General features: G+C 30.6%; 1 protein-coding gene across 5 annotated transcripts in view; it reads right to left on the bottom strand.

The window, feature by feature from the left end:
• LOC134716089 (myoferlin-like) overlaps nt 1–27,069 on the bottom strand; it is a 77,404-nt gene that overhangs the window by 30,199 nt on the left and 20,136 nt on the right. For 3 of the 5 annotated variants that reach the window (XM_063578844.1, XM_063578849.1, XM_063578847.1), the window contains exons 9-28: nt 26,068–26,214; nt 24,255–24,298; nt 23,745–23,827; nt 22,638–22,738; nt 21,974–22,042; nt 21,562–21,605; nt 17,871–17,947; nt 14,930–15,030; nt 14,424–14,637; nt 13,615–13,817; nt 12,841–12,947; nt 12,241–12,436; nt 10,112–10,264; nt 9,709–9,852; nt 8,943–9,029; nt 8,285–8,364; nt 7,873–7,987; nt 6,985–7,087; nt 6,100–6,230; nt 5,600–5,623 (exon numbers count right to left, since the gene is read on the bottom strand). In XM_063578844.1, the coding sequence (XP_063434914.1) occupies nt 5,600–5,623; nt 6,100–6,230; nt 6,985–7,087; nt 7,873–7,987; nt 8,285–8,364; nt 8,943–9,029; nt 9,709–9,852; nt 10,112–10,264; nt 12,241–12,436; nt 12,841–12,947; nt 13,615–13,817; nt 14,424–14,637; nt 14,930–15,030; nt 17,871–17,947; nt 21,562–21,605; nt 21,974–22,042; nt 22,638–22,738; nt 23,745–23,827; nt 24,255–24,298; nt 26,068–26,214 (2,223 nt within the window). Of the gene's footprint in view, nt 1–5,599; nt 5,624–6,099; nt 6,231–6,984; nt 7,088–7,872; nt 7,988–8,284; nt 8,365–8,942; nt 9,030–9,708; nt 9,853–10,111; nt 10,265–12,240; nt 12,437–12,840; nt 12,948–13,614; nt 13,818–14,423; nt 14,638–14,929; nt 15,031–17,870; nt 17,948–18,798; nt 18,876–21,561; nt 21,606–21,973; nt 22,043–22,637; nt 22,739–23,744; nt 23,828–24,254; nt 24,299–26,067; nt 26,215–27,069 lie in introns of all 5 variants that reach the window. The other 2 variants (XM_063578845.1, XM_063578848.1) reach the window with 2 other exon arrangements.

The raw sequence follows: 27,069 nt of genomic DNA, 5'->3' as shown, positions 1-27,069 counted from the left end.
ATAATAATTTTAGATCCTGATTTGGACCAACTTGAAAACTAGGCCCATAATCAAAAATCTAAGTACATGTTTGGATTCAGCATATCAAAGAACCCCAAGATTTCAATTTTTGTTAAAATCAAACTAAGTTTAATTTTGGACCCTTTGGACTTTAAGGTAGACCAATTTGAAAACAGGACCAAAAATGAAGAATTTACATACACAGTTAGATTTGGCATATCAAAGAACCCCATTTATTCAATTTTTGATGAAATCAAACAAAGTTTAATTTTGGACCCCGATTTAGACCAACTTGAAAACTGGGCCAATATTCAAGAATCTAAGTACATTTTTAGATTCAGCATATCAAAGAACCCAACCGATTCATTTTTTGTCAAAATCAAACTTAGTTTAATTTTGGACCCTTTGGACCTTAATGTAGACCAATTTGAAAAAGGGACAAAAGTTAAAAATCTACATACATAGTTAGATTCGGCATATCAAAGAACCCCAATTATTCAATTTTGATGAAATCAAACAAAGTTTAATTTTGGACCCTTTGGGCCCCTTATTCTGTTGGGACCAAAACTCCCAAAATCAATACCAACTTTCCTTTTATGGTCATAAATTTTGTGTTTAAATTTCATAGATTTCTATTTACTTATACTAACATTATGGTGCGAAAACCAAGAAAAATGCTTATTTGGGTCCCTTTTTGGGCCCTAATTCCTAAACTGTTAAAACCTTAACTCCCAAAATCAATACCAACCTTCCTTTTGTGGTCATAAACATTGTGTTTAAATTTCATTGATTTCTATTCACTTAAACTAAAGTTATTGTGCGACAACCAAGAATAATGCTTATTTGGGCCCTTTTTTGGCCCCTTATTCCTAAACTGTTGAAACCAAAACTCCCAAAATCAATCCCAACCTTTCTTTTGTGGTCATAAACCTTGTGTCAAAATTTCATCGATTTCTATTAACTTAAACTAAAGTTATAGTGCGAAAACCAAGAAAATGCTTATTTGGGCCCTTTTTGGCCCCTAATTCCTAAAATGTTGGGACCAAAACTCCCAAAATCAATACCAACCTTCCTTTTGTGGTCATAAACCTTGTGTTAAAATTTCATAGATTTCTATTCACTTTTACTAAAGTTAGAGTGCGAAAACTAAAAGTATTCGGACGCCGCCGACGACGCCAACGTGATAGCAATATACGACGAAAATTTTTTCAAATTTTGCGGTCGTATAAAAACTAGAGGCTCTACAAAGCCTGTGTTGCTCACCTTGGTCTATGTGAATATTAAACAAAGGAAGCAGATGGATTCATGACAAAATTGTGTTTTGGTGACATTCTTGCTGCTTAAAATTATCTCTATCTTTAATGAACTTGCCCAATGGCTTCAGTGGAAATGTAAGTGAAAATTTACAAATTTTACAAAAATTGTTAAAAATTGACTAAAAAGGGCTATAACTCCTTAGGGGGTCAATTGACCATTTTGAACATTTTTGTTGTTTACAGTTTATCTCTATCTATAATAATATTCAAGATAAATACCCAAAACAGCAAAATTTCCTTAAAATTATCAATTCAAGGGCAGCAACCTAGCAACAGGTTGTCAGATTCATCTGAAAATTTCAGGGCTGATAGATCTTGACCTGATAAACAGTTGAACCCTCTGTCAGATTTGCTCTAAATGCTTTGGTTATTGAGTTATAAGCCAAAAACTGCATTTTACCTCTATGTTCTATTTTTAGCTGTGACGGCCATCTTGGTTGGTATGCTGGGTCACTAGACACAATTTTTTTAAAAGTTACCCCAATGATGATTGTGGTCAAGTTTGGTTAAATTTGGCCAATTAGTTTCAGAGGAGAAGATTTTTGTAAAAGATAACTAAGATTAACGAAAAATGGTTAAAAATTGACTATAAAGGGCAATATCTCCTAAAGGGGTCAACTGACCATTTCAGTCATGTTGACTTATTTGTAAATCTTATTTTGCTGAACATTATTGCAGTTTACAGTTTATCTCTATCTATAATATTATTCAAGATAATAACCAAAAACAACAAAATTTCCTTAAAATTACCAATTAAGGGGCAGCAACCCAACAACGGGTTGTTCCATTTATCTGAAATTTTCAGTGCAGATAGATCTTGACCTGATAAACAATTTTACCCCATGTCAGATTTGCTGTAAATGCTTTGGTTTCTGAGTTATAAGACAAAAACTGCCTTTTTACCCTATGTTCTATTTTTAGCCATAGTGGCCATATTGGTTGGTTTGGCGGGTCACGCCACAAATTTTTGAACAAGATACCCGAGTGATAATTGTGGCCATGTTTGGATAAATTTGGCCCAGCAGTTTCAGAGGAGAAGATTTTTATAAAAGATGTATAAAATTTACGAAAAATGGTTAAAAATTGACTTTAAAGGGCAATAACTCCTAAAGGGGTCAACTGACCATTTTGGTCATGTTGACTTATTTGTAAATATCACTTTGCTGAACATTATTGCTGTTTACAGTTTATCTCTATCTATAATAATATTCAAGATAATAACCAAAAAAGATGCTCCGCAGGGCGTAGCTTTATACGACCGCAGAGGTTGAACCCTGAACAGTTGGGGCAAGTATGGACACAACATTCAAGCTGGATTCCACTCTAAATTTGGATTGTGATTAAATAGTTGACACAGCATAGGTTTCTGACACAGAATGAATGTATTCAAATGAACTTAAAATTTTTGTTTTCTCTTAGAGCAATTCACTATGCTGTTGAATATTAATCCTCTCAAAAAAATGTTTGAAGAAATTTTCTTTTTATTTATGAAATTTCAAATGAGAAAAATTGAACCCAATTTTTTATTCACATCCCCCTTTCCCTTATTCCAAAACTAATTTCAATTAAAATATTCTAATGGAGTTTGCAACAATTACTACTCATTTAAATACATCATAAAATATTAAGATGTAAAAAACTGCTTGTTATCACTGAATGGTAGAGATTATTTAAATTTACCAGTTGGTAGTAAAAAGTGAATATACATTGTATATTGTATATAACAAAGATTTAAGTTGATTCTGGACAAAGAAAGATAACTCCAATTAAAAAAAATTCTTGCAGATATTTCTTGCTTACTATACTGGACAAAGAAAGATAACTCTTAATTAAAAAAAAATTTGCTATTTCACAATATTGTGAAATTAGATATTTCTTGCCATTGCACAATACTGTGCAATTGAAAAGACTTGCTATTGCACAATACTTAATATAATAATTTTAGATCCTGATTTGGACCAACTTGAAAACTGGGCCCATAATCAAAAATCTAAGTACATGTTTAGATTCAGCATATCAAAGAGGCCCAAGAATTTAATTTTTGTTAAAATCAAACTTTAGTTTAATTTTGGACCCTTTGCACTTTAATTTAGACCAATTTTAAAACTGGGCCAAAAATTAAGAATCTACATACACAGTTAGATTTGGCATATCAAAGAACCCCAATTATTCAATTTTTGATGAAATCAAACAATGTTTAATTTTGGACCTCGATTTGGGCCAACTTGAAAACTGGTCCAATAATCAAAAATCTAAGTACATTTTTAGATTCAGCATATCAAAGAACCCCAAGGTTTCAATTTTTGTTAAAATCAAACTAAGTTTAATTTTGGACCCTTTGGACCTTAATGTAAACCAATTTGAAAACGGGACCAAAAATTAAGAATCTACATATACCGTTAGATTCGGCATATTAAAGAACCCCAATTATTCAATTTTGATGAAATCAAACAAAGTTTAATTTTGGACCCTTTGGGCCCCTTTTTCCTTAACTGTTGGGACCAAAACTCCCAAAATCAATACCAACCTTCCTTTTATAGTCATAAACCTTATGTTTAAATTTCATAGATTTCTATTTACTTATACTAACGCTATGGTGCGAAAACCAAGAAAAATGCTTATTTGAGTCCCTTTTTGGCCCCTAATTCCTAAACTGTTGGGACCGAAACTCCCAAAATCAATACCAACCTTCCTTTTGTGGTCATAAACATTGTGTTTAAATTTCATTGATTTCTATTCACTTTAACTAAAGTTATTGTGCGAAAACCAAGAATAATGCTTATTTGGGCCCTTTTTTGGCCCCTAATTCCTAAACTGTTGAAACCAAAACTCCCAAAATCAATCCCAACCTTTCTTTTGTGGTCATAAACCTTGTGTCAAAATTTCATAGATTTCTATTAACTTAAACTAAAGTTATAGTGCGAAAACCAAGAAAATGCTTATTTGGGCCCTTTTTGGCCCCTAATTCCTAAAATGTTGGGACCAAAACTCCCAAAATCAATACCAGCCTTCCTTTTATGGTCATACACCTTGTGTTAAAATTTCATAGATTTCTATTCACTTTTACTAAAGTTAGAGTGCGAAAACTAAAAGTATTCGGACGACGACGACGACGACGACGACGACGACGACGACGACGCCAACGTGATAGCAATATACGACGAAAATTTTTTCAAAATTTGCGGTCGTATAAAAACAGCAAAATTTCCCTAAAATTACCAATTCAGGGGCAGCAACCCAACAACGGGTTGTCCGATTCATCTGAAAATTTCAGGGTAGTTAGATCTTGACCTGACAAACAATTTTATCCAGTCAGATTTGCTCTAAATGCTTTGCTTTTTGAGTTATAAGACAAAAACTGCATTTTACCCCTATGTTCTATTTTTAGTCATGGCGGCCATCTTGGTTGGTTTGGTGGGTCAAGCCACACTTTTTTAAAACTAGATACCCCAATGATGATTGTGGCCAAGTTTGGTTTAATTTGGCCCAGTAGTTTCAGAGGAGAAGATTTTTGTAAAAGTTAACGACGACGACGACGACGGAGGACGGACGCCAAGTGATGAGAAAAGCTCACTTTTAACTCCAAATATTGAAAGCCATAAATTATATGTATGACAGCTCTGAAAAGATTTAAAGGGTTACAAATTTATTATTTTTTTAATAATGCTTGAGCATATTGAACATTTCAAAATATCCACAAACTGAAAATTAGTCTCGTACAGATCTGAATATAAAGAACATTTTAAAATCCTATTTATTAAGCAGTTCCTAAGAAAAGCATGAGGAACCTGTTTGTTATACAAACAGACAGGCAGACAATGTAAATGCAATCAGTTAGCCTCTTTCATCAGGAGTGGGGGTATGAAAATTACTGCACACAAAACTTCATTAACAAACAGCACAACAAAATAGATAACAACGAAACATTTTATGAAAAAACATTGTCTTGCGCCAAAAGATGCTTTATATATCTACTGCAGATGTATGTAACAAAGCTTCATATAAGTAAGCTTTATATAGTCAGTAAATAAACTGATGGCTGGATATAAATAGATTTAAACATTGTATTAGTATAATATAGAACTCTTTGTAAACACCAGTATGCTACATTAGCTTGATTTATTATAAACAACCTTTCATGTCCCTACATTCATGCATTTTTATTTTCAAAAGAAAAAAGCAACCACTTGGAAGCGACTTTTCAAACATTAGTAAGTCAACAACATTAAACAATCAGGCCTGATGCAATAAGATGACAATGTTCATCACTTCAATTCACTCACTTTAGCTTTAGCTTTAGACCTCATCTGTAATTTGTAATCAATTTAGGTTTTTTTTTCTTCACCATAGGTAAACTAATAATATCTAATATCAGCAATAAATATTTCATATGACGTTGTCTTGAATTTGAACATATTGTGTGCATGTGTGCACAATCTTTTTTTTTAATATTTTTAGTTTTGGTTTATTTATCAATTTAAATCAGGATTTGAACAAGCTATCAGTAACTAAAATATACATGAGGGCTAGGATCCCTTTTAATAAATGCATCAAAGTTTCCCCAGACTATATTAGGTCTATAAAACTCAGTAAAACCTATAATGAAAGATATCCTTCAGAAGGAAAACAATCTTTAATTTGAACTGAAAAAATTACTAACAAGATTATAAAACATAGGAAGTGGGATTGAATAAAGGGATCATGGATTTTTTAAATGGAAAGTCAATTCTTGAGCATTAACATAATTTGCTTGTGACTATATTATTTCGGAAAATTTACTTACTTCCTGTTTCTTTTGTTTTGATGAGTCAACCAGACGTCTGTTACGAACCCACCGTCTCCTCCTACACAAATGGTAGGTTTTTTCTACTGGCCCATACCCACCAATGGTAGCTTCTACACAATATTCAAAACCTGTAAGCAAATACCAAATGTAGAACTCTAACACCTATCTTATTCACATCTTTGCATTAGGGCTTTTCTAGAATTAATTGTATGGGGAGAAGGAAGGCACTTTATTAAAATTTGATGGGTGGTGGTTATTTAAAAAAGATTGCTTGAACATTTAAATGAAATGTCCCCCCTCCCCACACATTTATTTTTGGAACAGTCCTTACGTGGATACACACATGAGATATTTCATTGGCTTGAAATCTGAGAGCGGAAAGCATTTCAGGTGAATATTATTTTACATAAGGTGACTGTTTGTGTATCGGTTGTAGAAATATAGGTTCCACAACTGCAACAAGTGCATGAAGATATTTCTCCAATCAAGACAGTTAAATTTCAATATTCAAAGCACAAGGCTTGCTGAGCTTTTTAAATAATTAAAATTTAACTGTTGAGAGTGGAGAAATATGGTAAAACACAAGTTCCAGTGATGGAATCTGTTTCTCTAATGATTTTTATCTATCCTTTTCAAAGGTTTGAGGAAAGTTGTGTACTTTTGATATGAAGTTATCAGGCATGGTCGCCTTTTTTCATGACGTCACAATAAGAAAATTCAGAAGAACACAAGAAAATTTAACATCACAATTAAAATTCAACCAATAATTTGCTGAGAACAGATTTTTCACCAGTGAGGAGAAATATTTTTCTCACACCGGTCAGGAAATGTGAAAATAGCACAAAAATTAGAGAAAAGGGAGACTACTGTATTATTGTTTACCTTCTTCATCTACAGCCCTACTAAGATCTATGTCCCATTCATCTTCCCAGGACCAGCCTATAGGTAACTGGATCTCTGTTCTACTGGGAAGGGGGTCACCTTTCTGTAAAACACAATGATAAATGATGCAAGATGGAAAGTTCTGTAAAACAATTAAAATAATTTGTCTAGGCACAAAATCAGATATTGCAGTCCATGGTCTAGAAGCCTCTACCCAACGAGTTCCTGGCATCCTAGATTGTACTTACCACATCGGTCCATGGTCTAGAAGCCTCTACCCAGCGAGTTCCTGGCATCCTAGATTGTACTTACCACATCTGTCCATGGTCTAGAAGCCTCTACCCAGCGAGTTCCTGGCATTCGAGATTGTACTTACCACATCAGTCCATGGTCTAGAAGCCTCTACTCAGTGAGTTCCTGGCATCCTAGATTGTACTTACCACATCTGTCCATGGTCTAGAAGCCTCTACCCAACGAGTTCCTGGCATCCTAGATTGTACTTACCACATCAGTCCATGGTCTAGAAGCCTCTACCCAGCGAGTTCCTGGCATCCTAGATTGTACTTACCACATTAGTCCATGGTCTAGAAGCCTCTACCCAACGAGTTCCTGGCATTCGAGATTGTACTTACCACATCTGTCCATGGTCTAGAAGCCTCTACCCAGCGAGTTCCTGGCATCCTAGATTGTACTTACCACATCAGTCCATGGTCTAGAAGCCTCTACCCAGCGAGTTCCTGGCATTCGAGATTGTACTTACCACATCTGTCCATGGTCTAGAAGCCTCTACCCAGCGAGTTCCTGGCATTCGAGATTGTACTTACCACATCTGTCCATGGTCTAGAAGCCTCTACCCAGCGAGTTCCTGGCATTCAAGATTGTACTTACCACATCTGTCCATGGTCTAGAAGCCTCTACCCAACGAGTTCCTGGCATTCGAGATTGTACTTCATATACATCCTCCATGAAAGTCTTGTGTCCAGCATCTTTGTCATACAACATACTACAAAACAAATTCATACAATAAAACATCATGTACTTTAATAGCATTTAAGTGAAACTCTGGAATGTGAAGTTATTCTATTAATATTGAGGGAAATTTTCCAAGTTGCAGAAGGGTGTAGTTAAAAAATTGGCCATGCAAATGTAGATGAGGCCATCATTAAGACACACTAATTCTAGTCACTAGTTTGGAATCTATGACATTTATCATCCTGACACCATACAACAAGATATGAAGATTATGCAATACCAGTGGTTGAACTTGTAAATTGATGATACATGTAATCATTACATTTACCTTAATTCTGGACTGATATACCATTCACTGTCCCATCTCCATCCAGGTGGTGGATCAAATTTATCTTTAGGAGATTTAACCTATAAATAGCATACTCTAAATAAATATCTGGTTTCATACTTAAATTGTCATAATAAATATAATAAAAACAAATATTCTCTAGTACACTTTAATAATAAATTGCATTTGAGTAAGGAAGTCAATTCCTATCAAATTCAGGTTATTGAGAGATTTCTTTGATATGTATAATAAAACAGGGAATCTTTACAAGTAATTTTCTTAAATGGTTAATACAAAAAATTTCATATAACTGAAATCGATCTTCATCTTTAAATCTAATATTCTTAATTTAAATAGTATTCTGTAAAACATTTACCGTATAGCGGGTTATTTTCGCGGGTGTAAAATTTCGCGATTTTCATTGAACAAGGTATACGAAATATTTTGGCGGTTATTATTTTGGCGGATTAAAACTTTTATTAATACCATTGTATGTACACTTTTAATTTGGCGGAATTTATTTTGGCGATTAAGTTCTGTCCGCGAAAATAAGCGAAAATTTGCACCCCGCGAAAATAACCCGCTATACGGTATCAGACCATATGTTTCCTTGCATTATAATCTTAAGTACTTTTTTTCAACAAGATTAAAATCTTACTTTTCCTTGACTGTCTGACCATTTTGGTCTATTTAATGGTCCCTTGCTTGTCCATCCAACAATTGGTAATGACAGTTGATTTTCATACTACAATTATACAACATTTAATAAATAAACTGAGCTGATGTTTTTATTTCATTACATTTTCAAAAAGTAGAAACTATGGTTTTGTTGCAAAATCCCAAAGCCACTACTTCATACAATGTCCTCATATAATACTTATAATATCAAATTCAAAAACCTGAAACGGAACACACAAAAAAAATCCATAAAAAAATGTTTTTCTTTTATACATTTTCTGACATGTCTGACATAGGACCAATTCAATGTCATTTATGATAGGTTAATTGTGGCCAGTCTTTATACATAATTCACTTTTTTTTTAAAGAGTCCCAAACTGAAAATGTAATATAAGTTACAGAGGAACAGAGAGGAAGAAAATTTCCTTGGCAATAAAATAATGTCATAACACATTACTCTGCTATTAAAACATCGGACAAATTTTAAACTAAATTTTTTAACTCTATAGCACAGAAAGCCGCCATAAAATGCTATTCTTGTAGTAAATATTTAGAATTACAAGTTCTAAATATATGTGTCTAATTATGAATATATAAGTATTAAATTATTTTTCTATAATGAATGGGACACCAGGTGACACAAAATCCTTTATACTTCTATAATCTATAGTATCAAATTCATTGATTTTTATTAAAAAAAACAGCCTTACACAGGATTCCAATCTCTAAGATAACTTATTACTTACAGTTTCAGCATATACTGCTAGTTCTCCTTCTGTTTGCATTTTATGCCATTCTTGTTCTTCATTGACTAGACCGAGCCAGATCTTACATCGGACAAGAGCAGGAACTTCAGGTTTCTTATTTTCATCACCCAGTCGTCCAGGGTACTAAAATTATAGAAAATAAAAATTAATAGACTCATTTTGCAGAAACAAAAATTTAACAAAATAATAACCACAATTATTTTTTTCCGAAATCTAAACTTAAATCATATCATTATTACTCTCCTATCCCGTTAAAAAATGATCATGCAAAAATCAAGATATAATAATATCAAACATTTTAGCACTTTTCAATTACCTGTTGTATTTACCAAGATCAGTACTTCAATTATTATAGCACAAAGATTTATATGTGTTATTCTACCTTCATTTGAATTGACTGTATTTTGCCACATTTTCTACCAATATAATCTGGATGTGAGGAATATAAGACTTCATTGGCTGGTATTCTATAGTAAGCTATCCTCTTGTCACCACTAATCATCCATAGTATCACATCGGGCATGCTATTCTGAGGCTGAAATTCAAACAAAAATTGTAATAACTGCTATTTAAATACACACAAGTCTCTATAGGAACATTTAGTAACTGAGCATATGTATACATAAGTTTATATGAAATTCAAACAAGAATTGTAATAACTGCAATAAAATAAATAAAAACTTACACCAAGCTCAAAAGAAACATTAGTAAGTGAGCCTTTGTATCAGTCACTATTTAATGTGATAGTAAACTTTCCTGGAATCATAAACTTTTAAAGCTGATTTTTTTAATGATAATTTTTATTACAGCTTTTACATTAATGCTAGCAAGACAAATCTTTGTTTGGCTTGCTTGCTTTGCTTGTATCAATGTTTGCTCAAGCAGGGCAATTAAGGTAGGCGGGACTTCAGCTTGTATACATCATACTTAAATTTTATTGGGCGCTGTTTGAGGTTAAGGACACTAAATTTTAAAACATCACAAGATGACAAACATAAAGCGTAATCGTAGAAATGGAACCAAAAAATTGTATTATTTTTCCGAAAGATATGCATTTTCATCATCCAATTTAAAAGACTGTCGTCAAGTACTTTTAGTAAAACAAAATAGCTATTCAAACACACCTACCCTGATTTTGTGATTCATCACATAGGTATTTCATTTGACCCATATATTTCATCTTTTAGTACTGTGATTTTTTATGTTATAAAGTCAACCTGTAGCTTTGCTATATAAAAATGATAGAATCTGAAGCGAGATGATGTAACAAATATTCTTGCTTTGTACGTTTTCAAGATAAAATATTCATCTCAAACACACCCTAATTGGCTAATATAAGAAGGTGCACTCGATTTTCTCTTTTGATACAATTATTACCATTTTTTTTCTTTTTTTTTCTTGAGTCACATAATGGAAGGGCAGACACGAAAATAACTGAACTTATAGATTGATATCATGTTTTCCGTATGTGGTTATTTAAAAAAATCGGAGGTTATACATTTTCTTCATCCAACTTAATAGATTACCACGACGTCAACTTGATATATAATAATTGTTCTGCTTAACTATGAAGTAGATCAATTGAAAACTTATGCAAATGTTTGTTTTTAACAATAAAAACACTTCGTATTTGAAAAGAAAATCGTTATTTTATTTGTTTCTATTAACTTTTAAAATTTTTGTTACTGTAGAAACCTTACTCAAAGCATTTATCGCCTTCTCTATAAACAAAGAATAATCAGTTTGAAGGTTTAAAAGCAAATGAATCCAAAGTGCGCAATATTCAATGACAATGTTCATAATAAATAAAAGGGATGAATTAAGTCAATTCCCCCTACTAAATTTATCCCTTGTATTATAAAATCGAGTGCACTTTCTTTTGTTAGGGTGTGTTTGAGATGAATATTTTGTCTTGAAAACGTACAAAGCAAGAATATTTGATACATCATCTCGCTTCAGATTCTATCATTTTTATATAGCAAAGCTACAGGTTGACTTTTTTAACATAAAAATTCACAGTACTAAAAGATGAAATATATGGGTCAAATGAAATACCTATGTAATGAACCACAAAATCAGGGTAGGTGTGTTCGAATAGCTATTTTGTTTTACTAAAAGTACTTGACGACAGTCATTTAAATTGGATGATGAAAATGCATATCTTTGGGAAAAAAATACATTTTTTTGGTTCCATTTCTACGATTACACTTTATGTTTGTCATCTTGTGATGTTATAAAATTAAGTGTCCTTAACCTCAAACATAACGCCCAATAAAATTTAAGTATGATGTATACAAGCTGAAGCCCCGCCTATCTTAATGGCCATGCTTGAGCAAACATTGATACAAGCAAAGCAAGCAAGACAAACAAAGATTTGTCTTGCTAGCATTAATGTAAAAGCTGTAATAGTCATCCAATTTTTACTTTTTTTTGTAAATTTCAGAATGCATAAGGGATTTGGCTCTCTTAAAGTAATCAATTATTCAAAAATCCATTTATAAAATGTCTTACCTCTTGTGCTAAGTTCTTTAGACGTTGCAATATTCCTTCCACTTCAGATATGGCTTCATTGATATCTGTTGCATTTTCTCTCAGATTGCTTGCCTCTTCTATAATATACTGTAACTCTTCTTTACGATAAGTACGTAACAATTTGTCCAGGTTGTTTTCCACATGTCGACCTTGTTGTGGTAAAGCCACTTGCTTCCTATTCAAATAGTACACAATATTTTTTTACAATCTTGTTTATTTTATAGATTCTGGTTGTGTTTTTATTGAGGTAATCAGTGACAAACATCAAAATTGTAATTCCGTTACATGTTGTCATAAATATAACCATCATAAATTAAGATGTGAGGTTTAAATGTTGGATGTGTTTTAGTTATTTGTTATTTTTTTGCAATAATAAATTGTATTATAATTCAAAGTATTTCATTCTTTATCACAATGAATTTGCACTTAGCAGTTTTTCTTGTTACATTATCCTATTATTTTGGCAATGGATGACAATACAAGAATATTTCTTCAATCTTTATATATGGAATCAAACAAATCTAAAAAATTCATGCCACTACTCAAAGTAGCAGTAGTACTTAGTATTGAGTTACAAACCTGCAGTCATTGACAAGTTGTTCTAACAATGACATTAACAACTGAGCCAGCTCTGGGGTTGGTAATTTGGCTTTGGTTCCTATTTTCACTTGTTCTATATTTCCCTCCTAAAAAAAACAGAAACATATTTAAATAATTACATTAGATGTAAGTTTCATTATAATACGGTATTCTGATTGGCTAACTGCACATCACATGTTATTCCGTAAACAATTGCATGAGACAATAACATTTATCATGCATGTTGACACGAGGTCCCACAATAAAGTGCACAGGTGAATTAAATAAAACTGGATAAAAATCATGTTTTCATGATCCTAGCTAAAAAAACTTTATAGGGTTGTAAAAGCATTGACCGTGCGTACATTTTTAGAATGAAGCGCTTCCGCGCTTCATACAAAATGTACTTCGGTCAACGCTTTTACCACCCAATAAATTTACAAAAAGAAGCATTCAATTCTTAATTGCAAAAATGATCTATAATATATATTCTTTTAATCATAATCCAGAATAAACACTTTATATAATTGTGGATTTTTTTTAAATCTTAAGTGGATTAAGGACAAATTGTATTTTCATGGATTTTGTTCAAGGTTGTAACAATTTAATATAGAAATGGACATAATTGTTTAATAACTTTAGCCTCATATATTTTTGGGCTTGACAGTACTTGATGAAGTATTCTATAGAAATGTTCTTTGGGCACTGAAAACAGTATCATTTATCTTTTTGTTTCTCATTTCATATCTGAAGGAAGCAAAAAATAAAACATACCAGATTATCAACAATGGTAAGAAGTAAATTGAGAGTTTCCAATCTGAAGCTAATATCCTCCCATGAGCAGTCCACCACCACACAAGGCTTAGTTCCTCCCCATGGCAGATAGTAATAATGACATCCATCAAATACTGCATTAGTTGGCTGAGTTGTTGAAGAACATGGTGGTACATTATCATCAAGTTTGTTGCCATAGTTACCTGTAAAAATAAATAGATTTACAGAAATAAAAAACAAAAACAAAAAGTTTTCCACATTTAGTATTTGAATTGTTTTAAAGCTCTGGTTAAATGTTGGGAGTTATATACTTGTAAAAAGAATCATAGGGCAAACATCAAGAAAAATTGTGGGATAAACATGCTCTCTTATATCATACTTGTAGTACTGTATAATCAATACCCTCGTCTGGCAATTTGAAAATGAGACAAAAAAAATGTAGATTATATATTCAGAAATTCTTTACACTTTTTAATACATAATTTTCAATAATTGACCAACCAATTCTAAGCTCTATCTAAAAGAGTCCATGAAAAGCTGTAGTAACATCTACTGTAAATTCAGAAATAATTGCGAGGTTTTTGTTTTTGCAAAAAATGTGACAGAGTTGTAAATGCATTAACTAAAACTTGCATTTTGAAATATTTTATAAGAATTGAACAGGATTTTTCTCAAAATCGTAAAAAATTAAAATCGCATTCAAATCTAAACTGGCAAAATCGCATTAATAAATGGACGCAAAATTTTCTGAATTTACAGTATATCATTTATTTTTGTTTTTTTTATTTCATAGGTTTGTTATGCCTTACCTATACTAAGTTCAAACTCGACAGGAGCATCTATAGCTGATACCATAGTAGCATTAAGGAAGGCAGCATGTAGTTTAAACTTCCTCCTCCTCATAAATTTCTGTACTCTTAACACATTGTCACTTTCTATCTCGGTAACGTTTTGATCTGGCATCTGACCCAATGTGGTGGCCAGTTCTACTAAAGCCCTTCCACGGTATGCCACACCTTCTCCCTGGAAAAAAACATGTAAATTCAAAACTTTTCTGATCATACTCAATTCTTACTAATCTCTGTACTTATGTGCTAAAAGGAATGGAATACTGGTAAAATTAAATGAAACCAGATATAAGTTTAGGATTTTGGATTCAATCCTGCTAAAAAAATCAGTCTTAGATTCAAGATTTTCATAATACATTTGTAATTTCATTGTATCACTTATAATAGATACTATAATGACTTGTATATATGAATATGTCACTTACAGGCCTAATCACATGTATCATAATAAAAGTTTTTACACAAACCTTTCCCAAGTTAAGATCTTCATAGTCATTAGGAAGTTCTGAGAATTCTCTGGTTGATCCATAAAAATTAACATAACATGGTCCAAATGTTGGTAGGAAGCCTACAATACACAGAATAATTTATATGTCAAATTGAAATCCAAATTGTTTTTATTACTTTGCATGTCATTTTGAAGTTCAACTTTAATTTTTTTTTTTTTAAATTCAAATCAAATTACAATTGAAAGGTTAAAGAACAATATTATTTTTAAAGAAATACTTTATATTCCAAATACATAATTGTTAATAAAGCTATAAAAGTTGAAGATACATTACACTTATTGTCATATAGTCAAGAATATATAAAGTTTTGTTTTTCATCCTTTATGGACTTATATAGTAGCACACATATATATTTGTTAGTAGCTACAACAGAGAGTTAATATGCTGTGATAAGTAAAATCATGTTCTCATCCTTTCCTTTCACTTAAGCCATGCCATCTTGTTTATGCTCAATAAAAGAGCGACATGTGGGATAACAATAAATAAAACAGTGATACCAAACTAATGATGGACTGAATATATGGATGATATCATAATCCAAATTTTCAACACCAAATAGAAAAGGCCATAAAAATCACACTTAAGGAAAAACTAAAAAATAATAATTTTCAGGTGGTTGAAATGGTTTAGGGAAGAGGGGCATTATCATTAGATTGAAACCAGAAACTATCATTGCTTTACCAAACGTTTCTTGCAAATGGTCTATATCAATATTATCAAGCCCCATTTGAAACTTTCCAATTGATGAAAGCAATATTGCTCAGGCAGATTTCATAAAGTCATCCGATTTAAAAGGAATAAAAACACAAAAATAACTTTGACATATAAAATGATTGGCATTTAATTTGTGTCCTTTTATCAAAACATTACAAAAATGTATTTAGAAATACCATTAAATTAATCTTTGAAGTTTTATATATATACCTTATTATATAGCTTGTTTCCTATCAATCCTGTGTATTTTTACAATTTTATTTAAATATTAAATTTAATTATGATCTACATGGGACAAGACTTCATTAGCCATGCAGCATAATTATAAATGTATATGTTTAGATACATTCTAGTTGAAAAAGTTTGCATATATAAATGAATATAAAATGCAATATTAGAGAACATTGCAGACAGATCAGCAAGTTGAAGTCATGTACATTGTATATTAAATACAATTTTTAAGAATCTGCAGTAATAACAGTCTTACAGTTCCTAAGAATTTTGAACATCAATATATTTGCTGCAGACCTCTGTCTGAAATTCATCGTTTTGACCAGAAAAAAATTAAAGAAAATCAGGTTTTTTTTATCTGTTGCTTTTTTTATGCAGATATCAACTTTATCTGAGTACACATTAAGAATTTACCAGCTAGGGGGACAATGTACTTGACAGGAATATGCTCAATAAATGACTTATTTTGCACCATAAAACTAAGAACTCCTACCCCATGCTCAAAGACTACCCTAAACTTTAAATGATCACTCCCCCCTCCCCCCCCCCCAAAAAAAAGATAATTTGATCATTTCAAAAAGACTTGATGAAATGTGTCACGTTAAAAAGAGCATCTAATATCAGGATGAATCAGGAGAGTGATTTCTAATACTTATTTTTGGTTAGTATAAAGAAATACAACACTATTTTGGGGGAATTAATAAAGTAAACAACATATAAACAGATGTATCATCTGTGATATTAAATTATTTTCAAACCTTAACCCAATGTCCACTCCAAAAATTTTCAATATACTAAATCAATGACAAAATCCTAATGTTTGAAAAAATATTCTATATTTGAAAAAGTAAACAGCACTAATTGATAAGATGAAACCTCTTGGTAAGTATTGTTTATGTAAAACTAGCCTTGTAGCAAATAAATGAAAAAACATGCTCCATTTAGACAAAATCATACTAATCATAAAATAACCTCCGTAAGAAAAAACGTATTTATACAAATACTCTCCTGTAATCTAATTTCTAATTTAATTCCAATTTCTTCAATTCTTTATCAAACAATCAAACTGATTTATATATTCATGCATATTTGCTTTTACCAGATTTTAAACAGTAGCTACGCTCCATATATATGATAAACTATTTGGGCTTGCAAGTATGCATAATATAACCTACTTTATATACAAGTTCTAAAGACAATTTCATTTCGGCATATTTAGACATTCAACTTATTCCTTTATTCATAATTTAATTTCAAAAAGAGTGAGTTTCCTTTCTGGTATAAAATTTCAAAAATGCGAACATGAAAAGCCATTTTTTACATATCAATTTTCATAATATTTCTAAATTTTCAACTCATTCTCTACTTGTGTTTTGAAATAATTAAAGTTGTCTAAAATAATAATGATATCCCTAAAATCATACATCACAGGTAAAAATAAACAATAAAGAGAGACAACTCTTGTCAAAAAAACTTTCAGAATTATGAAAATAAGGAAAATAAATGTATGCAAAATGTTCAATTTTTCACTTCTAAGAAGCCAAACACAATAACAAGATACATAAAAAGCAGAATATAAGTAAAGTAAGAGATGACAATCTTACAGCATAATAAATTTTAGTAATGGCATATACTTAAATTTTTAAAAGCAAATTAAATATATGAATTTCATTAAAATATATATATTCCTTTGTTTGTGATATAGATATGACATACTGTTAGGAAAAATATATATATAAAAAAAATATATAAATTATTTGAGGTAATGACCTACAAAGGAGGTATACAAGTTTAAAAACCTAAAAACAACAGGTAATTTACAAAAAAACTTTAAATTTTTGCTCAGTAAGATTTCATTATAGAAATTTGTCATTGATAAGCATTCGAGTAGCAAAATACCAGTGCACAGATTAATAGTGAAACATTCTAAGAGAAACTAAAAAAAACATGGTACCCTCGCCACCCGGTGAAGAGAGAAGTGATAATGGTAGCGCATAGGTTCCGATGATATCATCTTCCGTCACACGATCCCTGCAGAAATTTTAAGTCAAATATAATATTAATACACATAAATAACTATACATTAATTCATAATTGTTGATAAGAATATTAAACATCAAGATCACAAGTTTTGTTTACAAAGTAACTGCATGGCCATGTTTTTTGTGTGTGTCAGTGGTTTATTAAAAGATAAACACATCTAAAGCATTTAAAAATCGTTAAAGTCAAATTTCAAAATTTCATCTGAATCTTTTCTTCTTAATAAGCTTTCAAAATCAGTGGAATCAATAAATTGATATACTTATGCCACTTCTTTTCAAATATACACGCTTCAATCCTGTTATTTTGTAAACAACATTGTGATACTGGACCTACCTTCTGTGTTATAATGATATGGGTTGTATAATTGTTGTCTGGATAAAAGTATGTGTTATCAGTGGTGCAGAAGCGTGTGGACTACAGCAATAACCATTAAAATAGTTTAGATCCAAAAGTATGAAAACTTACATAAAAAGTATAATATTACTACATTTTCATTCATATCTTTTTCAAAATGAAATGCTCGTCTGGCATATCAAATTAAAAGCCTGGTTACTTTGAAACCTATTTCCTAACTAAGAAAAGTTTCATTTTAAAATTATTTAAATAAAAATTCTGGTGACAGATTTTATTCAAAGTTCTTTTTTTTTTTTTTTTGAAACTATTTCAATATTTTATATTTATTTCTAATTGGAAATTGAAGGTAACAGCGAGCTGGTTCAAAATTAAAATATATTTTTGTATGTATTGTTGTCTCCCCTTTTGGATCTAAGAAACTGAACAGAAAATAATTAAAAATAAACGACAGAAAACATGCATGAATTATAAGTGATTAAACCAACCAGTTTCCCCAGCCACAGATATCGTTGGTATCTCAAGTCTGGCAGATGAGATAGGATCATCCTCGCTAATACGATCCCTAAAGCAAATCGGCAATAATTTTAACTAACAGAAATATCAGGTTTTAGGGAATTGGCAACATAGTTTTCAAAACAAGAAGAACTGTTAAAAAATGTCGAACTATAAATAAATAAAAGCATTGGCAGATATTAACTTGTAGACTCTGATACATGTGATAATTTGTGAATTTTTTTTTTATTATAACTTTATCTTATTCATGTTAAATCACAGTGGTGGTATTGATATTTAAACTTTTAAAAAATCAAGCAGGAAGCAGTTGTTCAGTGCTTCTACTAAAACCACTTTTAACGGAATTAATCAGTTGAATAAAAGCTTACGTAATTTCATTTAAAGACGTCAATGAAAAGTAAAAGCCAGTTCATTACTAACATTTAATGCTGTGCCAGATATTACTTCATTTAAAGTAACAAAAGCACCTTTGCAGCAGCTGTTATAGATATAGCAAAAGTATAGAAAAAAGAAATCCTACGAAAAAGTATAGAAAATCCTTATGAAAGCAAACAGTCGTCAACAAACAGAACTTTTTAATTAAATGATTTATTTTCGTCACCTTATCTGACAATTGCCGTTTTCAGGATAGGATTTAGCCATTTTAAAAGGGGGGGGGGAGAGTTCGAACTATATGTCCCCATTTAAATGAATTGATCGTCCAAAAAAAAGGGTTTCCAACATCTGGAACCCTCCCCTGGATCTGCCACTGGTTTTGTTAATCTATTTGTGGTTTTGATGTTTGAAATTTCAGAGAATGGAAACAACTTATTAGCATTTCATTAAAAAAGATAAAAGTTGACTCCATATCATATAATAATTTTCATGAGATATATATTTTCCACACTGACATTTAATTTCAAATATTTGGCATGCCCTGCATTTCATATTAGAAAACTTCATTTTTTAAGCAAAAAAGTATTGTTTAACAACCCTTCAGTGCCAGAATATATGTTATTTCACATTACTACAATTTATCTATTTTAAAGAAAATAAAAAAGATTTTTAAATTTTAAAAAAAAAGCTGATTAAAAAAAGCTAATTAATAAACTACTAAAAAATCCAAAAAGATTATATTCCTGTACTACATAGCAAAGCTTAAACTGTATTGTTTCTATCCAATTACGACCAAGCAAAGAAAAAATCACTGGACAACATCATTTAAATACCATAGTCCATATTTTTATTAATCTTGAACTACATAGCATAGCTTAAAACTGTATTGCATCAATATGATAAAAACCAAGCAATGAAAATGTGACAACATCATTAAAATACAGTGTAATACCATTTTCCTTGTCTTTCTGAACATTGAAAGGAATAAAAATGTGTGTCTTAATCAAAAAGCTTTTTTTCACTTGAAAGAGGAAGATTTTTTTCAGGTATATATATTTTCATTCAAAAAGGACTTATAAAGATGTAGGATAATCAAAGTTTATAGCATATCACTTATTCAAAGTTTTATTCATGAGTATCCAGAACAATACCAAAATATTAAAAAAATATATAAAATAAATTTAGAAATGCTTCTCTCTTTTTGGTACACGACTTGCACAAACTTTGATAGAATTTGAAGTTCTTTCAGGAAAAATAAAGGAAGTTTTTATTCAACTGTTAAGGCTATCTATCTGCCTGTGCACATCCAAAGTTATTAACACGATTTTTAAAGTAATTTTAAAATTTCTTATATCTTGTTTTGAGAATTTTAACAAACCTACCTTAGTGACTTATAATGAAGCAATGATATAAGATAACACCACAAGTTTATTTTATTTATATGCAGGAAATCAGATGTCAAATGTGGTATGTAATATACAAGTATTTTTGGGGGGTTGAAATTTCAACCATAAATTTTTTAAACACTGTGACAAGTATATGAACTCGTATTAGTTATCTAAATGTTGTAGTGTTAACAAGAACATTATGAGAACCTATCACACTCTGTGCAACAATGTGAATTAATAATACCTAAAACATATAACTATGGATTCAATATAACTTGTGGGATGCTAATTTTCATGAGTTTTGCATGTACAGGTGAATTACAAATTTAAATGTTAAACATATTACAAATCTTCTATAAGCAAGTATACAGACTTCGTCAAAACCAAGAAACCAAAATGTTTTGATCAATCCATGAATATTGGTACCCACAAAAATAAAGAATCCACAGTAGCCACTTAATCATAACTTGTAATTAGCTTGATCATATAATAAACAAATATCAATATCCTCTATAAATGCAAAGGCACATATAACTGGAGTACATAGTTGGACTATTTCTATTTAATCATTGACAAAATACTTTCTACTTGTACATATAATAAATATTGATGTTTACTCAAATATCTTTTGCATTAGATGTGTATTGTAATTAATCAAATTATGCTTATCAAATTAATAAAGAAACTATCTTATTCGATAGTGAAAATTCATATTTGAGAACTGCAATATGAAGTTTTTAATAAAAAAAATAAAAATGTCATTCATATTTTTTTCTGTAATAGCATTTCAAAACTGTTGCATGCCTTTGGTTTTAATAAATTATTTAAACAAAATCAACTATTTAGAGCAGGGACGTATATCTAATATAAGTCCTTGTTTAGAGTTTTTTTTTTTTTAATTATTTAAACATTATCAAGAACTATATACGTCCCTGACATTATCAACTATTTTAAGAGCTATTTTCAACTTACCAATCTTTTATAATGAACTTGATTTTATCACACATGGATGGGAACTAGAAAAATAGAAAGAAAATATCATCTAAAATAGACTTGATCATATATAACAAATGGAAATGAACTAGAAAAAAAAAATATCATCTAAAATAAACTTGATGATATCACAAATGAAAGGGAATAAGATACATAGTAAGTCCCAGATAAGGGGAGGGTTATGTTTAACCCTGCCCCATTATGCATGTGCCTGTCCTAAGTCAGAAGCCTGTAATTCAGTGGTTATCATTTGTTGCTGTGTTACATATTTGTTTTTCATTCATAATTTTGTACATAAATTAAGCTGTCAGTTCACAGCCTTTTATAGCTGACTATGATATATGGCCCATTTGTATTGATTTCCATAATTTGAAAGAAATAATGAGTTTACCTGTATTCCCAGACTTAAGGCTTGATTCCAATCAGGATGGTCATTGTTATACATAATCTTTGATTGTGCCTGAAAAAAAATGTATATACTGTAGAAACATTAATTTTTGGGGGTTAAAATTTCGTGGGTTTTGTCCCTATATAAGATTTCATTGGGATTTAATTTCATGGTTTCCTGTAAATGGAAGTGATATTATTTGTAGGTTTAACTTTTCATGGGAGTTTCAATTTTGTGGTTATATTCTTTTCACGAAAAAAAAGGAAATTAAATCGTCCACGAAAATTTCTGCTTTTAGAGTAGTCTCATAGAAAAATTCTGTGATGGTGCATTTTTACCTTATATTCAAGTTGGTTTGATTTCAAAATGTAATTTTTAGGGTCCATAAACACTTAAACCACATTTAATCATACACATTTCAATTATCTAGCTCAAGACATTTCTATTTCTATTTCAGGAAGTCATGATACAACCAACAGTACCGAAAGTGACATTAAACGCCAACAATAACTCAATCAATCATATAATTTCAAATTTTAGAATAGGTTTGACAAAGCCTCTTTATTTCAAAATTTTACAAATTTAACTGAAATTGGATGTTGTTATGTTGAATCTAACAGAATCCAGAGGAACAATCAATACTTTTAAATCAGCAAAAATTACAAACCTGTTTTCCAGCAAATGTCAACACAAAATAAGGATCGACTAACTCCTTATTGTCATCTGAACCAAACAATTTCTTTACTCCTTGAAGGAAGTTAGAGTCCACTGAAAACAAATATGTTTGTTATTATCTGTTGTTGCTTTCAATTTATTGAATGATACTTTCAAATCAAAACTCTACAAATTATATACTTCCGTTTCTTTCTCTTTTAATAATAGGAAGGTGTTAAGGCCTAGTTTTAGCCCAAGAAAATGAAATGTTTGATAACTATTTCAAATTGGCACATAATGTTTAGAAATGCACAGGGTCAAGAAGTACAAATGAAAAACATTAAGATTTTTATCTGATGATGTCACAATTACGTCATAATAAAGTACTGTCTTCAGAAAAACCATGAAAATACAGAATTTATGCTGTTTTCTGACTTTATTTCCGTTGTGGAAACATCCTGCGCAGCTTAGAAACAACAAAATAATTTTACAAAAGCTTTATTATAACTATTGGCATTATCTCATCAAATATAAAGTTGTTTCTTGGGTGCGCACATACTTTTTCAGTCTAAAATATACTTAAAATTTGATGAAAAAACAAGGAAAATCACGAAATTTAACAAAATATGCAAATTAGGTTATGATTTGTTGCCATGGTAACTTGTTTGATGTCAATTTTTTTTGTGTTTTTGTTTGTACCTTATACCTTAGACAAGTTTTCAGTAATTTAAGAATATGTATGATAACTTTAAAATTTGCAGTAATTTTTGGGCCAAATAAGGGTCTTATTGCCCCTACTCCTTTGAGAGAACACTTATTCTGATTATGTTGAATCTTCATAACAAATGATATCATTAAACTCAAACAGGTACTGAAAATAGGGAGCACACTAAACTGGTAAATATATATCAAAGATGAGCAATTGTTACACATTTTGTGGCCTTAACTTTTAATCCTTTAACTCTATTCTCTATGTTACACTCCGGATATCAATAATCAAATTCAAGGGTAATTAAATAAATAGAGGGGACACAACTTGTAACAAAAAAATATTTTTAATTTGTGAAACAACTGTTCTTATTTCTCAAGGATTTCTTTCTATAATTGTGATGCTACTTACTTCTTGGTATATCTTCTGCCCTAAACAGATTGACTGTAAATGTGGCAGGCTGTAACTGGACACCTGCTGGTCTCAATAGATTACTGTAAAGAAAAAGGTTATTTGTCAGTTAAATTACTGTTATCCTCATCATCACATCACATAACTATAAGTAAAGGTTATGGGTCAAATAAAAAAGCTAATGTCAAGATATCTTCAATGAATTTTCAACCCTCTCCTCCCCAAAAATCAGAGTTCAAGAATGGTTATTGTATTTTTACAGTGGCACAATTGTATAGATTATACTGGGTTGATCACATTTAAGCTTATAAACTTTTATCAATAGATTTAAAAACTGCTGACAGACACTTTTCATTTCTTTAAATTCAATCAAAAAAAGTCTTTTCTCATTTATAAAAATATTATCATTTGTCAGGCAAATAAAATCAAGAGCTAATTAAATATGACATCATCAAAAAAAGGTAAAAGCAAAATCTGTAAGATAAAATTAGAACAGAAAACAATACATACCTTTCAATATCATCCTCTCCTTCTGCTGGTAAACTTTTAAAACTCTTAAATAAAATTATTTTGCACTGTTATATAATTCTCACAATGCTCTTACAATATACCATCTTATTTACCCTACTAAATACAAATTCAGAAAAAAATTATAAAACAATTAAAAACCCAATACTTTAACATGCGGAAGAGATTAAAGAACAGAGTTCCATTGTCCCACCACGTTGCACATATCTTACTGTGAAAGTACTTTTATTCGTGGGGAACCAATTCTTGTGGTTTTCGTGGATGACTTTATCCACGAATATAAGTGTCCAACGAAATAAAACATCCATTGTCCAAATCAAGACATGCAAAGATCCCCATCGGTAGGTTTGACTACTGGTATGATCTAGAGAATATAGAATAACGCCAAATCTGAGAATACTTTAATAACAGTCACGGAACTACAAATGCATGCAGGATTATACCCATTTGATTTTCTCTAACCTAAACTGTACAACTTTTTATCTTTTAATTCTCATAAAAACATTTTTGATCGATGTAAGTCAAGATTTCTGGTGTTGATATGCTAGTATGATAAAGTGTTCATTTTATATCTTCATAGTTCTCGTACATATGGGAAATAATATTTTCATGCTGGCTTTATTTTAATAAGACTTTTGACAATTCAAGATACATTTAGTGCATTTGCTTATGTTACTGTTTTCTTTAGGTGACGTGTTTATGGCCTAATTAACACTTTTGATGGTCTTTAATCTGTTGATCACTTTATAATGGGTTAATTAGTGTTATCACTACAATTTAAACAGGTCAATTTTTACTTTGCAATTTCCTTCAATCAAGACTATTTGTAAATTCGTTTCTGAAGGCTTTAATTTTTTTATTTTTTTTTAGAAAACTAAAATCCACAAATTTTAAAAAACCAGGAACACTTAAATATTGCTCAAACCACGAAAATTGATACCCACGAATTAAAGTACTTTCACAGTATCTATCCAACTTACAAGGATACTAACTAAAAGTGTGCTCTTATGTTCTTTAAAACCTTTTATTAATAACCTACAGAAATAAAGGCTTAAGAGCAAATGCATTACGATTTCAATTCTAAGTAAAATTTTCCAAGGGGCATAACTTTGATTTTTTTTATCAAAATTTATTTTTGAAAGGGTCAAGTCTTTTCTGAAATAAGTTTCATGAAATTCTGGCAATAAGTGAACATTTGAGAGCACTAACAATGCAATTTCTTTGAACTGATCAAAGACATTGACGATAAAGGCCTAAAATACACATTTTAAATGCTCAAATGGCAAATTGCCAAATAATTTAAAATAATTCCAAGGGGCATAACTTTTTAAAAATTATTGATAAGCAGTGTCACAGAACTCTGGCATAAATTGTACACATAAGACCACTAAAAATGCAGTTTTCCTTAGAATAAATGATTCCAAGGGACATAACTCTTTTAAAAATAATTCATTAGCAATGATTTTCATCCAAGACATTGCTGATATAGACCTAAGATATAAGTTTCATAAAAATATGACAAGAGTTGTTTTTTTAGATCGCTAACACAACATGACGCCTGGTTAATCTATATCTCCCACAATGCATCCCACAGGGACAATAAATAATTGCTGTTATAACCTTATAAATATTATACATTGAAGACAGAAAATGTTATGAGGAAGACACTACATTTATCATTTCACATTTCTTTCTTTTTTTTCACAATCATTCTCAGAATAAGGAGATTTTAAGGAAGATATCTGATTTTGTATAATGCAGATTACAAGTTATAAATACTGTAAAATTAGCTTACGGGAGCATCATCTCCTGGTCCTACGATACAAACACACATCTTAAGGTAACCTTTGGCCCCTTTCATTTCTGCTTCTTCATCACTAAGTAGCAGCCATTTGTTCATGTAAGCATGTCGATTTTCTAAATATACCTGACCTATTTCCATCTGTTGATAAATAGTAGCAAGCATTAAAACATTCTAAAGTGATAAAGCAATGTCTAAACCACAAAATAACTATCATGACATTAAAGTGTAAACTTTTTAGACAATAAAAAATTTACATATTAAATTTAAGAGTATTAGAGGTTTGTGTACAGATTTTACATAAGAATATTTGGTTTTAAATAAATGATGTTTTGTGATATTTTCTCTAGTTTCCATATTTGTGACAAAAAAATAGGTATCAGATTGAAATTTAGAGTACATGGTTGGGTAAATTTTTTTGTTACATTATGAAAATTTGTATTCAATTATAAATCACCTATAAATATAAAACAGTCACAGTCAACACATCATAAAATATAGACATACATGTATATGGGTATACGTATAAAAAAGTCATCTTTTATCACTATGCAAAAGTGTTCTTACAGCAGAAAAATAAAACTTTCAATTACATCTTAAATAAATTTTGAAAAGATATATCATGTTAAGGAGGGGTATTTGCGAAAAATACCAGTCGAGAGAATGTTAAATTTCAGGAGCCGTAAGGCGAGGGAAATTCAATCTCAAGACTGGTATTTTTCACAAATACCCCTCAATAACATGATATATCTGTTTAAGAAAACCGAATGTTAATGTACTAAAACGCATTGATGATTGTGACGTTACAAGCGTCCAGTCGGATAGAGTATTTTTTGGCAAATACCACGGCAGAGAGGGTAAAAAAGGAATATCCTTTAAGCAAATCAAAAAAGGCGTTAAAAATGAACAACATTCATTTGATAACAGTAAATTGGAGAAAAATACACCTGCTATCAACCAATCAAAACCCCTGATTCTTACATAAGGTGTAATTAG

Source organism: Mytilus trossulus, chromosome 4 (genome assembly GCF_036588685.1).
Source record: "Mytilus trossulus isolate FHL-02 chromosome 4, PNRI_Mtr1.1.1.hap1, whole genome shotgun sequence".
Taxonomy (NCBI): domain Eukaryota; kingdom Metazoa; phylum Mollusca; class Bivalvia; order Mytilida; family Mytilidae; genus Mytilus; species Mytilus trossulus.
Note: the sequence above shows the minus strand (reverse complement) of the source record. Positions and strands in the feature narration are given on the sequence as shown.